This window comes from Thalassophryne amazonica, chromosome 19 (assembly GCF_902500255.1).
Source record: "Thalassophryne amazonica chromosome 19, fThaAma1.1, whole genome shotgun sequence".
NCBI classification, from domain to species: domain Eukaryota; kingdom Metazoa; phylum Chordata; class Actinopteri; order Batrachoidiformes; family Batrachoididae; genus Thalassophryne; species Thalassophryne amazonica.
The window spans coordinates 71,910,142-71,925,190 of NC_047121.1; the positions used below are offsets into that span (position 1 = coordinate 71,910,142).

General features: G+C 40.2%; 1 protein-coding gene across 4 annotated transcripts in view; it reads left to right on the forward strand.

Moving 5' to 3' along the window:
- The window catches only part of myo6b (myosin VIb), a 110,658-nt gene that overhangs the window by 76,808 nt on the left and 18,801 nt on the right, over nt 1-15,049 (forward strand). For 2 of the 4 annotated variants that reach the window (XM_034195623.1, XM_034195624.1), the window contains 2 exons: nt 2,625-2,785; nt 2,929-2,979. In XM_034195623.1, coding sequence (XP_034051514.1) covers nt 2,625-2,785; nt 2,929-2,979 — 212 coding nt within the window. The remainder of the gene's footprint in view (nt 1-2,624; nt 2,786-2,928; nt 2,980-15,049) is intronic. The other 2 variants (XM_034195625.1, XM_034195626.1) reach the window with 1 other exon arrangement.

The following is a 15,049-nucleotide window of genomic DNA, read 5'->3' on the forward strand; positions in this document are numbered from 1 at the left end:
CAGTGAAAGGCTGGATCTTAGTCCTTATCCAGAACAGTCACAGACTTACATAATACACTGATTTTGTTGAGAAATTAACCCTGACAATCCTGGCTGTCCTTGTTGTTTCTTTTAGCTTTTCAGCACTGTCATCGCTTTGTCTTGTTCTGTGTTTTGCTGTGTGTTTACCAAACGAGATGACTCACTCACTGTAAACCAGTTTTACACCAATAACAAACTGAATCTTGAATCTTGACACTGATATAAAACTTACTGCAAAATCTCATCCGCAGGATAAGACACTGGGTTAAAAACATGTTTCATTTCTGCAGAGCACATCCACTTACAATCGAATGCATAAAGCAGATGTATAGAGAGTTTAGCATATAAATCCAAATTACAATATTGACCAGAAATTTATGACCCAGAAGGGATGAGATGAATTTGGTAATTTCTTGACTCTTTGCTGAGTTCACTGAGTAAGAACATCCATATTCACACAAACAGTGTCAATAAGGAAAAATTAAAAACATCCTCCATAACACTCTCAAATATGAAAGAAATTTGATCTTTTTGACAGAGTTATGAATGTTTTTTTAATTCATTTAGTGTTTTTCCAATTTCCCAAGATTTTTTCTGACTTTGACCTTTGACATGTGACCTTGAAAAAAATTGAATTAGTTCTTGCCTATCAGGATATGAATCCTCTGTAAAAATGTCATAACAATATATGGAAAAACTGTGGGGTTACAGGCTGTTCAAAAACAGACAGGTGAAAACCTTTCAAAAAAATTTCAAATATCTGCAGTTAAATTTTTATGAGGTGCCACAATCACTTTTTTTATTATTTTCATATAATTTACAGAGCTGCACCCTGTAAATATTCTAAAGGGTATCTCAGTGACAAATGGCATTTTGTGTTTTGTACCCTCAGAGATCTTTCTGTTGATCTCATGGCGTATTCCTCCTGACACAAGCCAGAATTACATCTGAGTCTCTCTTGCTCCTTTTCTTATTCCATTACCTTTATGCTCTTGCACTATCCAACATGTTTCTTATTTAAATGTCCTGTAATTTTTTTGAAAGAATATTTCTTGCAAAGGATATGTTTGATTTTATTCCAGAAAAATGGCAAAAGCACAACACCAAAGGAGATCGTAGGATATAAGTCCCGCTTCAGAATTAACAAACCTGTGGATTAAACCTTCTGCAAAATATACCTTTTTTGAGTCCAAACCTGATCTGAACACAGTATGATTCTGTGACACTGTCCATACTAGGGAATTGATTCTTTGATCCTATGAGATGCATCAGCATGTGTGCATGACCTTTGTTGCCCTTTGTTACCATGGTGTGAGGTGGAAGACATTGGGTGGTCATTGGAACATTGGGGTGTTACAGGAACTCAGTGGTTTCACCTGAGGTGGCTGTGGTGGACTGATGCCCCCACTTTACACACATATCTATTTCTTCACCAGAAAACCTCTCACTCCTGAGTTTGCCATCTAAATGGAAGTGTGACAGGTTCAAGTGCACACACCTCTTAAAGAGAATAACAAGTGACCTTCTGGTTTAAACCTGTTTTAAATGTCATTTTAAACATAATATATCAGCTAACAACTATTTTCTATTTAAAAAATAGTCATGTAATGGTGTCATGTGCAGAGAATGAAACAACACTCCCTCTGTGTGTTTTAATATGAGATTTTTTGTTCTGTTTTTTGATCCTTGTTGACATTTCTGGACTGGCCACATGTGCATGTTTGCTACACCTGAGCCCAACTCTGTGAAACCATTGCTACTCCAAACAAGTATAAAGAGACAGTAGTAGTTATCACATAGCTGTGAATTTAAGATGGCAGATGGTAGGTAATTTCCAGAAATTCCTCCACGAAGCTGTGATCAGAAGCTAAAAATCACTCTGATCAAGAGTTTGGCCTGATGAAGTGTGATTAGGTCCAACTTTTCCACTATTAAGAGCCATATGGCCTCTGAAATGGCCAATGGCCATATTCCTACTTAAAGCACATAGGAGGAAGACTTGAGAAGTAGTGGCTAAAGGGTTTTTTTTTTTATCGCAAGACTTTGCTGCAAATCTGACATTTGAAAGCATGAAATCAGTTAGATCACCTTTAATTCATGTCATTGCCAAAACACACCTATGCTTAATCAATTAAATACAACCCCTTTGCACCCAGGGCCTTCCATTGCTCTCAGGCTTTGCACTGGTACTATCGAAGTGGACTTGATCTACCCACATTCAACCGTATGCTATAACACGTCAAGATAAGACCCTTTGCTGTTACCCGTCTTTGAAGTTGAAGTGACTTCTCATTAACCATCCCAAGTTAGCCAAGCTTTCATTGGGGAATAAGAGAGTTGTATTTTTTGTTTGTTTTTTCCACAAAAGAAATGTGAGAATCCAAATAATAACCATAAATCTGAATGTGAGTCATGTCTACGATGAATGTCTGTACTAAATGAAAAGTGTTTGTTATTCCTTTGAATTACCACTGAAATAAATGTTCTTAATCAGGCTTGGGTACACATCAAAGCTGCAATTGTCTTGAGGAGTCTGGTTTCATAAAATCACATTTAAGAGACAAAAAAAAAACTGAGGTCTGTGTCTGTGTGTTTTCTTCCAGGCTGAGTTGGAAATCCAGCTGGCTCTGGAGCGTGAAGAACAGGTCCAACATGCTGCTATGTTGGAGCAAGAGAGACGAGACAGGGAACTTGCCATGAGAATCGCCCAGAGTGAGGCAGAGCTGATCACAGAGGAGGCTCAGATGGATGCAAGCCTCCGACGGTACGAAAACACAGCACTTTATCTTTCTTCACATTCTGTGCATACACAGTGTTCAGTCGTGCAGTCTGGGATAAACAGTTGCTTGGACCTCAGCGTGCATGTGTAACGACTTCTGTTTTTCCTGTTGCTGTGTTCTTTCCCAGTGATGAGTCTTTCACAGATCTTCCTCTCTCCTCATCCACAGCCAGAGCCATGTAAGATATCAGCTCAGCTTGCTGTCTGTGTCTGAGTTTATCACAAATATTATCTCAAAAGTTATCACGCATTCATTCCCTCAGTGCTTGGCTTCATCTCCATCTGAGTCTAAGGCTTTGTTCAGACTGCTGTTTCAAAAGGGATTTATTGCATATCTGATTTAAATCTGATCTCACTGATTAACTGTCCACATTATATGTAGCAAGTGACCAGATCCGATCTGTGTGTCCGTGTTGCAGTCCTCATCTGCCACTTAATCAGGCAGATGGGCAGCACGATGGCTTAGTCATTAGCACTGATGCTTCACAGCAAGAAGGTCATGGGATCGATTCCCGGCCTTTCTTGTGGAGTTTGCATGCTCTCCCTGTGTCTGCCTGGGTTTCCTCCAGGCACTCCGGTTTCCTCCCACAATCAAAAACATGCTTATTTAGGGTCTGCTCCTTTCTCTGCCCCTGACCAAGGCAGCGTCTACATCTGGAGTTGATTCCCAGGTGCCGGACTGTGGCTGCCCACTGCTCGTAATGGTTGGAATGTGTCTAACTATAATTAGAATGAATTAAATGCAGAGGACAAATTTCATTGTATGCATATATGTGAAATGACAGTAAAGTTTCTATTCTGTTCTAATCCAAATTGGTTGCTATAGTAATGAAAATCACACATGGAAACAGTCACGTGACTGTCTTTTGTCCAAAAGCTGCAACTAAATTATTATAAGAAGGATTATAAAAATAATCAAAGCTTATGGTGACTTTTTATGTATTTATTTGGCTTGGCAAAGTTAACACAATAATAACACATTAACATAAATACTTTTTAACATGTAATTAACAACCCGATCTCACGTCGATCTCAAGTTCCTGATATCATCATGAAAGTCGTGACAGTATCTCAAAATTATTTTGTGACAGTATTGCAAAATCTGGGGTAACACAGGGTTGGCTGTTGGAGTTATGGTTAGGGTTAAAAATAGTGACTGAAACGAACGTGTCATAAAAAATGTGACACATTTTGTGATGGTATCATGAATAAAAACAGAGTTGGCTACAATTAGCACATTTCTATGACCCTCAGCCAATGCCATAGTTTGGGACATTAGGAAGCAAAGCAGCAGTACTGATTAAAATGGCAGCAGAAACAAACCTTGAGCAGAAATGCCCAATGAAGGCATTTTTTGATTGATCTGTATTGGATTAATTAAACCCATTTCAACAAAATCTGTGGCGCAGTGCCTGTGTATGTCGGGTTAAAGAGAAGTTTAAAAGACAATAGTGAGAAAAAAACTTTTATTTTTGTGGAAATTGTTACATGATTGGCCAGGAGGAAGGTAATACCACCAGAAACAGACTCGCTGTGTGTTTGAAGCAGTGTGTGATTTTAAACTTTCATCGTGAGAGCTGTTACAGCTCTCAGCTTCTTAGCGCGCTGTGCTTCTGAAACAGCGCAAGATGCACACATTTCAAGAGTTGACACTGGGCTTATAGTAAAACAAGCAAGTTCAGACTTGCAGCATGGAATCAGATTCAAAGTGTGATATGCACATAAAACTGATTTTAATTGGCAGTCTGAAGAAGGCAGTAAATCAAGCCCAAAATACCTCCCTTTTTAGAATTCAACACTACACACTATTCACACCATTCAGATGTACTTGTTTCCCAGCGAACAAAAGTTTGTCTGAGTCTTTGTAAGTGCAACTCCTCCAAAACCAGTTGAAAGATTTTGGTGAAATGTCACCTAGTGGCAGCACACCATATGAAGATGTGCATGAAGTTAAAAAAAAAAGGTCAGATTTATTAAAAAGGAAATCATTCAACTTTTGTTTTTAATTGAAGACAATGGTTTTGTGAGTACAGCTGGTCCTTCGAAATGACATCATGGATTTCAATGAAACCCCACATGGTGGTAGCACACCATATAAAGATGTGCATGAAGAAAAACATCTGATTCAATGGAATTTGCTGTTTGTTCCTGTATTCCTGCCAAGAAAGTAACATTTTCCCTGTTAGTTGTTTGCTCTGTTGCCAAAATTACTTGCAAAACCTGGTGGCAGGTAGGACAATTATCAAATGTTGTAGAATTGCAAGAGATGTGTATTTATGCCTGGTCTTAAGTCACTAGAGGTCTGAAATCTCATTAGTGGTGTCAGTACCTCTAAATCGATTGTTTGCAGACTTGGCTATTGGGTGAGGTAGCATTTGCCAAATTGATTCACTGACACATGCTGTCCATAGCTTTATATTGCCACATAGGTACGTTAATTGTTGTACAAATATGTAGTCCACTCCAGGAAGAATTCTCCTAAGGCCTGTTTGGACCTGATGCACAGTTACAGTGAGCACCGAATTACATTTGATCCATTAGCTTGTAATCTTGTCAGTGTTGACCGCATTACAGGTGTGTCTGAGTATCCCTGTGAGTCAGCTGAACCTTGGCAACCAGAAGGCTCTCTGCAACACGAACGCATCTTCAAAGATGACATGTGCTGGTTGTGTACACCACAGTTCTTAAGAATACAAATATAAAGATGCAATAGAATCATCATCATCGTCCGGGAAGTATTCACAACGCTTCACTTTTTCCACTTTTTATTTTACAACCTTGTTCCAAAATGGATGAAATTCTCTTTTTTTTTCTCATCAAAATTCTACTCACAATACCCCATAATGATAATATTAAAAAGTTTTTTGAGATTTTTGCAAATTTATTAATAATTTAAAAAAAAAAGAAATCACATGTACACAAGTATTCACAGCCTTTGCCATGAAGCTCCAAATTAAGCTCAGATGTATCCTGTTTCCACTGATTGTCCTTAAGATGTTTCTACAGCTTAATTGGAGTTCACCTGGGGTAAATTCAGTTGTTTGGACATGATTGAGAAGGGCACACACCTGTCTACACAGTTGACAGTACATGTCAGAGCACAAACCAAGCATGAAGTCAAAGGAATTGTCTGTCGACCTCCAAGACAGGATTGTCTTGTGACACAAATCTGGGGAAGCTTACAGAAACATTTCTGCTGCTTTGAAGGTTCCAGTGAGCACAGTGGCCTCCATCATTCATAAATGGAAGAAGGTCGGATCCACCAAGACTCTTCCTTAGGCTGGTTGCCCATTTAAACTGACTAATCAGGGGAGGAGGACCTTGATCAGGGAGGTTACCAAGAAATCCAATGGCCACTCTGTTAGCTCTCCAGCGTTTCTCTGGGGAGAGAGATGAACCTTCCAGGAGGCCAACCATCTCTGCTGCAATCCACCAATCAGACCTGTATGGTAGAGCAGCCAGACAGAAGCCACTCCTTAGTAAAAGGCACATGGCAGACCACCTGGAGTCTGACAATCGGCATCTGAAGGACTCTCAGACCAGGAGAAACAAAATTCTCTGGTCTGATGAGACAAAAAATTGAACTCTATGGCATGAATGTGAGGCATCATGATTGGCAGAAACCAGGCATCATGCCTACAGTGAAGCATGGTGGTGGCAGCATCATGCTGTGGGGATGTTTTTCAGCAGCAGGAACTGGGAGACTAGTCAGGATTGAGGGAAAGATGAATGCAGCAAAGTACAGAGACATCCTGGATGAAAACCTGCTCCAGAGCGCTCTTGACCTCAGACTGGGGCGACGGTTCATGTTTCAGCAGGACGATGACTCTAAGCACACAGTCAAGATATCAAAGGAGTGGCTTCACTGACGCTCTCTATCCAACCTGATGGATCTTGAGAGGTACTGTAAAGAGGAATGGTCAAAACTGCCCAAAGATCAGTGCGCCAAGCTTGTGGCATCATATTCAAGGAGACTTGAGGCTGTAATTGCTGCCTCAAGCCATAACAAAGTATTGAGGAAAGGGTGTGAATATGTTTACCGGTACACTCCATTCTTCTCTCTCGTCCACTTTTCTTTGTTAATGTTCATGGGGTCTGGTATCGTTTCCCCATCATTGGTGCCAAGTAGTGATTCATAATCTGCCTGCTGTTGTAGAACAACTTGTTCCACATCCTACAAGATTACCATGTTCATGTCTTGAACGCTCGTGCCACCAACTTTTCTTTTCCTGTTTTTCTTTTTTCAATAATGCTTTTAAATTTATAACTATCCATCGCTGAAAATCATCCAAACTCATGCATCATCTATTTCCATGAATTTTATCTGTCCTGTCCTAAATCAACTTTTCAATCACATTTTGCATGGAGCTTTTACATATCCCTGTGAAAACATTGGTGGCTTATCGCTTCCAGGTCAAATTTATCACAAATGACCTTTGGGCATACCTGCGATTCATTGTGCACACTGAGATAATCTATTAGAAAATGGTAATTAGGGCTGTGACAATTATTTTAACTATTTTTATAATCTATGAGCAACAGGCTGGTCATCGTCATGTCCTAAGGTTCCCAAAATGGAGCAATATCTCCACCTGGTGGTAATGCACCGAAGAAACAAATAACAATAGTGTACAAATGTTTACAAGTATTTAAGAATATCTCTACCACGTACATTAAAGAAGCATGGGAAAAAGAGGCTAATATTACAATATCGGAGAATGAATGGTTTGATATATGCAAAACTGTCATGATTACTTCCAGTTCTGGTCTTTGGAGAGAATTTGCATGGAAGACTGTCATACGCTTTTTTGTTACACCTTATGTTAAGAGTAAACAGTGCAATGACTCTGATAAGGCTCATTGTTGGAGAGATTGTGGACACATTAAAGCAGGACATTTTCATATATTTTGGGACTGTGCGAAGATCGCACCTTACTGGTCAATGGTGATAACAGCAATCCAAAGCATCATTGGATCAACTCTGTCATATGGGTTTACTGAAACATATTTAGGACACATTTCTTGTGGAGTGCCAAAATCATAAAAATATCTTCTGTCAATACTGTTGGTTGGAGCAAAGAAAGCTATCACCAGAAAATGGTTCTGTAAGGACGCACCTTCACTTTTTGACTGGATTAAAGTAATTAATGAAATTTATGACATGGAGAGGATGATCTTTTCATTGAGGCTGTCTGTTGATAAATGTAACAGATATTGGGAGAAATGGGTTGACTATATCAAAACACTGAATCTTTAAAGGGTTGACGCACTGTATCTTGACTTACAAGCTATCAACATATATTTGCAAAGTTTAGTATTGATGCTCAGCCCTGTCTTTCCTTTTTCATGGTCTGCTTGCCTTTGTTGTTTTATTTGTATTTGTTATATATGTAACAAAAATGTTTAAACAATCAAAAAATAAAGTTAAAAAAAAAATCTCCACCTGGTGGATATTTACTATTAATGCCAGGGCAATAGAATTTTGCCAAAAGTTCTAGCTGATTAATAGTTTTGAGGCTTTTTCTTAAATGTCCAATTTCTCTGCTTTCCGCTTCTTTAATGTGAAAGTTTTCTGGTTTCTTTACTTGTTTGTTAACTTCCTCTTTGCCTTGTGAACAAAACAACATATTTAAAGTGAGCTTTGGGAAACACTAATTGACATTTTTCTTCATATACACTCAACAAAAATATAAACGCAACACTTTTGGTTTTGCTCCCATTTTGTATGAGATGAACTCAAAGATCTAAAACTTTTTCCACATACACAATATCATCATTTCCCTCAAATATTGTTCACAAACCAGTCTAAATCTGTGACAGTGAGCACTTCTCCTTTGCTGAGATAATCCATCCCACCTCACAGGTGTGCCATATCAAGATGCTGATTAGACACCATGATTAGTGCACAGGTGTGCCTTAGACTGCCCACAATAAAAGGCCACTCTGAAAGGTGCAGTTTTATCACACAGCACAATGCCACAGATGTCGCAAGATTTCAGGGAGCGTGCAATTGGCATGCTGACAGCAGGAATGTCAACCAGAGCTGTTGCTCGTGTATTGAATGTTCATTTCTCTACCATAAGCCGTCTCCAAAGGCGTTTCAGAGAATTTGGCAGTACATCCAACCAGCCTCACAACCACAGACCACGTGTAACCACACCAGCCCAGGACCTCCACATCCAGCATGTTTACCTCCAAGATCGTCTGAGACCAGCCACTCGGACAGCTGCTGAAACAATCAATTTGCATAACCATAACTTTCCTTTTTGCTAAAGCTTATAGTTAGGGCTGGATCAGGTGACCCTGAACCATCCCTTAGTTATGCTGCTATAGACGTAGACTGCTGGGGGGTTCCCATGATGCACTGTTTCTTTCTCTTTTTGCTCTGTATGCACCACTCTGCTTTTAATCATTAGTGATTGATCTCTGCTCCCCTCCACAGCATGTCTTTTTCCTGGTTCTCTCCCTCAGCCCCAACCAGTCCCAGCAGAAGACTGCCCCTCCCTGAGCCTGGTTCTGCTGGAGGTTTCTTCCTGTTAAAAGGGAGTTTTTCCTTCCCACTGTAGCCGGGTGCTTGCTCACAGGGGGTCGTTTTGACCGTTGGGGTTTTACATAGTTGTTGTGTGGCCTTGCCTTGCAGTGTGAAGCGCCTTGGGGCAACTGTTTGTTGTGATTTGGCGCTATATAAAAAAATTGATTGATTGATTGACTGTCAGAAACCGTCTCAGGGAAGCTCATCTGCATGCTCGTCGTCCTCATCGGAGTCTCGACCTGACTCCAGTTCGTCGTCGTAACCGACTTGAGTGGGCAAATGCTCACATTCGCTGGCGTTTGGCACGTTGGAGAGGTGTTCTCTTCACGGATGAATCCCGGTTCACACTGTCCAGGGCAGATGGCAGACAGCATGTGTGGCGTCGTGTGGGTGAGCGGTTTTCTGATGTCAATGTTGTGGATGGAGTGGCCCATGGTGGCGGTGGGGTTATGGTATGGGCAGGCGTCTGTTATGGACGAAGAACACAGGTGCATTTTATTGATGGCATTTTGAATGCACAGAGATACCGTGATGAGATCCTGAGGCCCATTGTTGTGCCATACATCCAAGAACATCACCTCATGTTGCAGCAGGATAATGCACGGCCCCATGTTGCAAGGATCTGTGATCTGTACACAATTCTTGGAAGCTGAAAATGTCCCAGTTCTTGCATGGCCGGCATACTCACCGGACATGTCACCCATTGAGCATGTTTGGGATGCTCTGGACTGGCGTATACAACAGTGTGTACCAGTTCCTGCCAATATCCAGCAACTTCGCACAGCCATTGAAGAGGAGTGGACCAACATTCCACAGGCCACAATTGACAACCTGATCAACTCTATGCGAAGGAGATGTGTTGCACTGCATGAGGCAAATGGTGGTCACACCAGATACTGACTGGTATCCCCCCCCAATAAAACAAAACTGCACCTTTCAGAGTGGCCTTTTATTGTGGGCAGTCTAAGGCACACCTGTGCACTAATCATGGTGTCTAATCAGCATCTTGGTATGGCACACCTGTGAGGTGGGATGGATTATCTCAGCAAAGGAGAAGTGCTCACTATCACAGATTTAGACTGGTTTGTGAACAATATTTGAGGGAAATGGTGATATTGTGTATGTGGAAAAAGTTTTAGATCTTTGAGTTCATCTCATACAAAATGGGAGCAAAACCAAAAGTGTTGCGTTTATATTTTTGTTGAGTGTGTATATATATATATATGTATATATTATGCACCAAACACCTAATCAATTAATTGAGATAATAAAACAGATGAGCCATTGTTCATTGCAGCCCTAATTGTAAATAGATCTTTTTTTTTTTTTAAACTTTTCATTGAGATATGGTAGCAGCTTCGCTGACTGTAAACAGAGGACGTCACTCCTTTGCATTGTTAAATTAACAGCCTCAGATTAGCGGGTGAACTGTTATACCTGGCACGAGCTCAGGCCCACTGCAGCCTTCTGTTTAGTAGTTCTGCATTTTTTAAAAGACATTCCTTGTTGTAGTAAATGCACAGAGATTTAATCTGGCATTTACTGAATTGTAACATTAGAAAAGAGCTGCATCATTAAAAGGAAGCGAAACAGTAAAGTGTACAAACTCAGCTTATCAGCCCCCTGCTGACTGGCCTCTAATGTGAATTTAATCAGATGAGACACTGAGGAGGACGTGCAAGGAGTGAAGCGTCTGTTTCTTTCTCTCACGATGGACAGCACATATAATGTTCACAGCATTTGCTCTGCCACATAAGTCCACAAGCTGATTAGATTCAGTGTGATTACTCATCAAGCGCTGCTTTACTGAAAGCTCTTTCTTTGATTAATGATTTTGCCTTTAGGTGATGCTGTAACCAATAAAACTAATGATGTCTGAGGTGTTTGATCTGCTCAGAGATTGTGATGGTTCTGAAATATAAATTTCACACATCATTGGAAAAGAAGTGGCCACTGACTATGTCTGTTTTATTTACTTATTTATTCATTTTTGTTTTTGTTTAACTGGTTGTATGCATCTTTTTTGTGTCAATTCCCAGCATATAAAATCGTTTCTTTTTGGTACATAGTATGGAACCATACATTATAAGAAAGAGCTTCAAATGTGGTTCTTTATGTTAAATTTAGATCTTCAAAGGACAACCTGTACTGAAATACAAGTGGTCAAAGGTCAAACCAGACATTTCCACTTCTTTTTTTAGGAGTACCAGTAATGTTCAATTTGAGAAAATTTAAACTTGGGATCACCGAGTGATGGACAGGACGCCACTATGTAACATCATTTAAATGTCAAATAATGTTTGACATTTATGTCAAACATTATTATGACCAATTAATAATGGTCATATGACCATTATGACCAATAATGACCAATTATTACCTGTTATGACAAATTAAAAGCAAACAAATAAAAAGGCCTCAAAGCAGCAACTTAATACAACACAAATAATGAAACTATTCATGCATGCTATTTACTTTTTCAAATTTTGATTTATTTGTTTTAGTTTTTGTTTATTTACTTATTTAGTTTCCAGTTGTGAGGTAGCAGTGTGGCTTAGTGGTTAGCAGAGTTGCCTCAATCAATCAATCAATCAATCAATCAATTTTTTTTATATAGCGCGAAATCACAACAAACAGTTGCCCCAAGGCGCTTTATATTGTAAGGCAAGGCCATACAATAATTATGTAAAACCCCAACGGTCAAAACGACCCCCTGTGAGCAAGCACTTGGCTACAGTGGGAAGGAAAAACTCCCTTTTAACAGGAAGAAACCTCCAGCAGAACCAGGCTCAGGGAGGGGCAGTCTTCTGCTGGGACTGGTTGGGGCTGAGGGAGAGAACCAGGAAAAAGACATGCTGTGGAGGGGAGCAGAGATCGATCACTAATGATTAAATGCAGAGTGGTGCATACAGAGCAAAAAGAGAAAGAAACAGTGCATCATGGGAACCCCCCAGCAGTCTACGTCTATAGCAGCATAACTAAGGGATGGTTCAGGGTCACCTGATCCAGCCCTAACTATAAGCTTTAGCAAAAAGGAAAGTTTTAAACCTAATCTTAAAAGTAGAGAGGGTGTCTGTCTCCCTGATCTGAATTGGGAGCTGGTTCCACAGGAGAGGAGCCTGAAAGCTGAAGGCTCTGCCTCCCATTCTACTCTTACAAACCCTAGGAACTACAAGTAAGCCTGCAGTCTGAGAGCGAAGCGCTCTATTGGGGTGATATGGTACTACGAGGTCCCTAAGATAAGATGGGACCTGATTATTCAAAACCTTATAAGTAAGAAGAAGAATTTTAAATTCTATTCTAGAATTAACAGGAAGCCAATGAAGAGAGGCCAATATGGGTGAGATATGCTCTCTCCTTCTAGTCCCCGTCAGTACTCTAGCTGCAGCATTTTGAATTAACTGAAGGCTTTCAATCAATCAATCAACATTTATTTATAAAGTGCTTTACAGCACCGACTGGTGTCCAAAGTGCTTAACATTAAATACACAAATTTACAAAAATAAAACACATATAAAATAAAATTTTAAAACAACACATAAAAAAAGAACATAAAAATAACAGAACATGTCACCTCCCCACTAAGTGTTAAATAAAAATTAAATAAATAAGTCTTTAACTTAGATTTAAAAAGTGCTCGGTCAGGAATAGTACGTAACTCAAGAGGTAGCTCGTTCCACCTACCGCGAAAGCATGATCACCCCAGCGTTTATATCTTGACCTTGGAACATCTAAGTAAAGCTGGCCAGACGCCCTTAATGTCCTACTGTAGGTGCGCAAAGTTAAAATTTCAGACAAGTAGGGAGGTGCAAGGCCATAAATAGTTTTAAAAACAAACATAAAATTTTAAAATCAATTCTAAAACAAACTGGAAGCCAGTGGAGTGAGTACAGGACAGGTGTAATATGCTGTAAAAGTGTTTGTTAAAAGACGAACAGCAGCATTCTGCACCAACTGGAGACGTGCAAGAGACGACTGATTAATGCCCGAATAAAGTGCATTACAATAATCAAGTCTGGAGCTGATGAAAGCATGAATGGCGTCTCAAGATCACGTCTACTGAGAAAGTGCTTTATTTTAGCCAAAAGGCGAAGTTGGAAAAAACTTGCTTTGACAACAGAGTTTATCTGTTGATCGAACCTCAGACAGCTGTCAAATATCACAAACAAATTCTTGAAAGCTGGTTTTACATAATTAGCCAAAGCACCAAAATTTGGTGTTACCACATTTGGTATGCCAGTGTGCTCAAACACCATGATCTCAGTTTTACCATCATTCAGGTAAAGGAAGTTTTGGGACAGCCACTGCTTTACATCACGAATACAATTAAATAATGATGACAAAGCATCACTCCCATTAGTCGTCACAGGCAGATAGATTTGCAGATCATCTGCATAACAATGAAAGGACAGATTGTGCTGGGTTATAATTGACCCCAATGGCAGAATGTGCAAAGAAAATAGAGTCGGCCCAAGGACAGATCCCTGTGGCACTCCACAAGACAGATGAACAGTTGATGAGGAGAGGTCCCCAATCATGACAGAAAAGCTCCTTTCAGCCAAATATGATCTAAACCACTCAAGTGCAGTACCATGAATGCCAATAAAATGTTCTAACCGGGAAAGAAGTACTGTGTGATCCACAGTATCAAACGCTGCTGTGAGGTCCAACAGAACCAGCACAGCAGGATTCCCTGCATCCACTGACAAAGTGATGTCATTATGAACTTTTAAAAGTGCTGACTCAGTGCTGTGTCGCGATCTAAACCCAGATTGGAATTTTTCAAGGATGAGATTGTCTTCAAAAAATGATTGTAACTGTAAAAAGACAACCGTTTCTAAAACCTTAGACAGAAATGGCAGATGAGACACAGGTCTAAAATTGGATAAAACTGATGAGTCCAGGTGAGGTTTTTTAAGAAGAGGTTGAACCACAGCATGTTTAAAAGCAGCTGGAACAGACCCTGATCTAAGACAAGCATTGATAAAAGTTAGGAGACCCGCCCCAACAGTATTAAAAACCTCCTTCAGCACCTTAGCTGGAACAACATCAAAAGGACAACTTGTAGATTTTATGTGTTTTACAACATCAGCGAGAGATGCAAAAGAAATGGGCTCAAACTGTTCGAGCACAGCAGAATGTGCACGAGGAGCAGACAACTCAACATTACAGCTCTGATCAGCGTTCTGTCTGACTGATGAAACCTTATCAATAAAAAACTGAAGAAACTCCTCACAGGTTGTGGTTGTAGCGTCCATCAAAACAGAGGTGTGTGGATTTACAACTGAGTTTATAGTCTGAAATAACACACTGGGACGATGACAACTGCTCGAAATAATATGAGACAGATATTGTGCTTTTGCCTCCTTCACAGCCTTCTGATAGTCAGTTAGACTGTCCCTCAGAAAACCCAGAGACACCTGTAGTTTGTCCTTTTTCCATTTTCTCTCCGCCTGTCTGCAGCGTTGCCTGAGGGCACGGGTCGTGGCATTTAACCAGGGGTCGGATTTTGATTTCCTGGATTTGCAGCGCATCGGTGCAACAGAGTCCAAAATGACTGTGCATGTAGAGTGGAAAGAAGAGAGGATGTTATCTGGGAGTAATGGAGAAACCAGTCCATTCATGGCATAAAACTGAGAGTCCATGAAGGCAGCAGCAAAGTCCCCCGCTGTCGAGGAGGTGACCAAACGGTGGAGAGAGACAGGAACAAGTGGCTT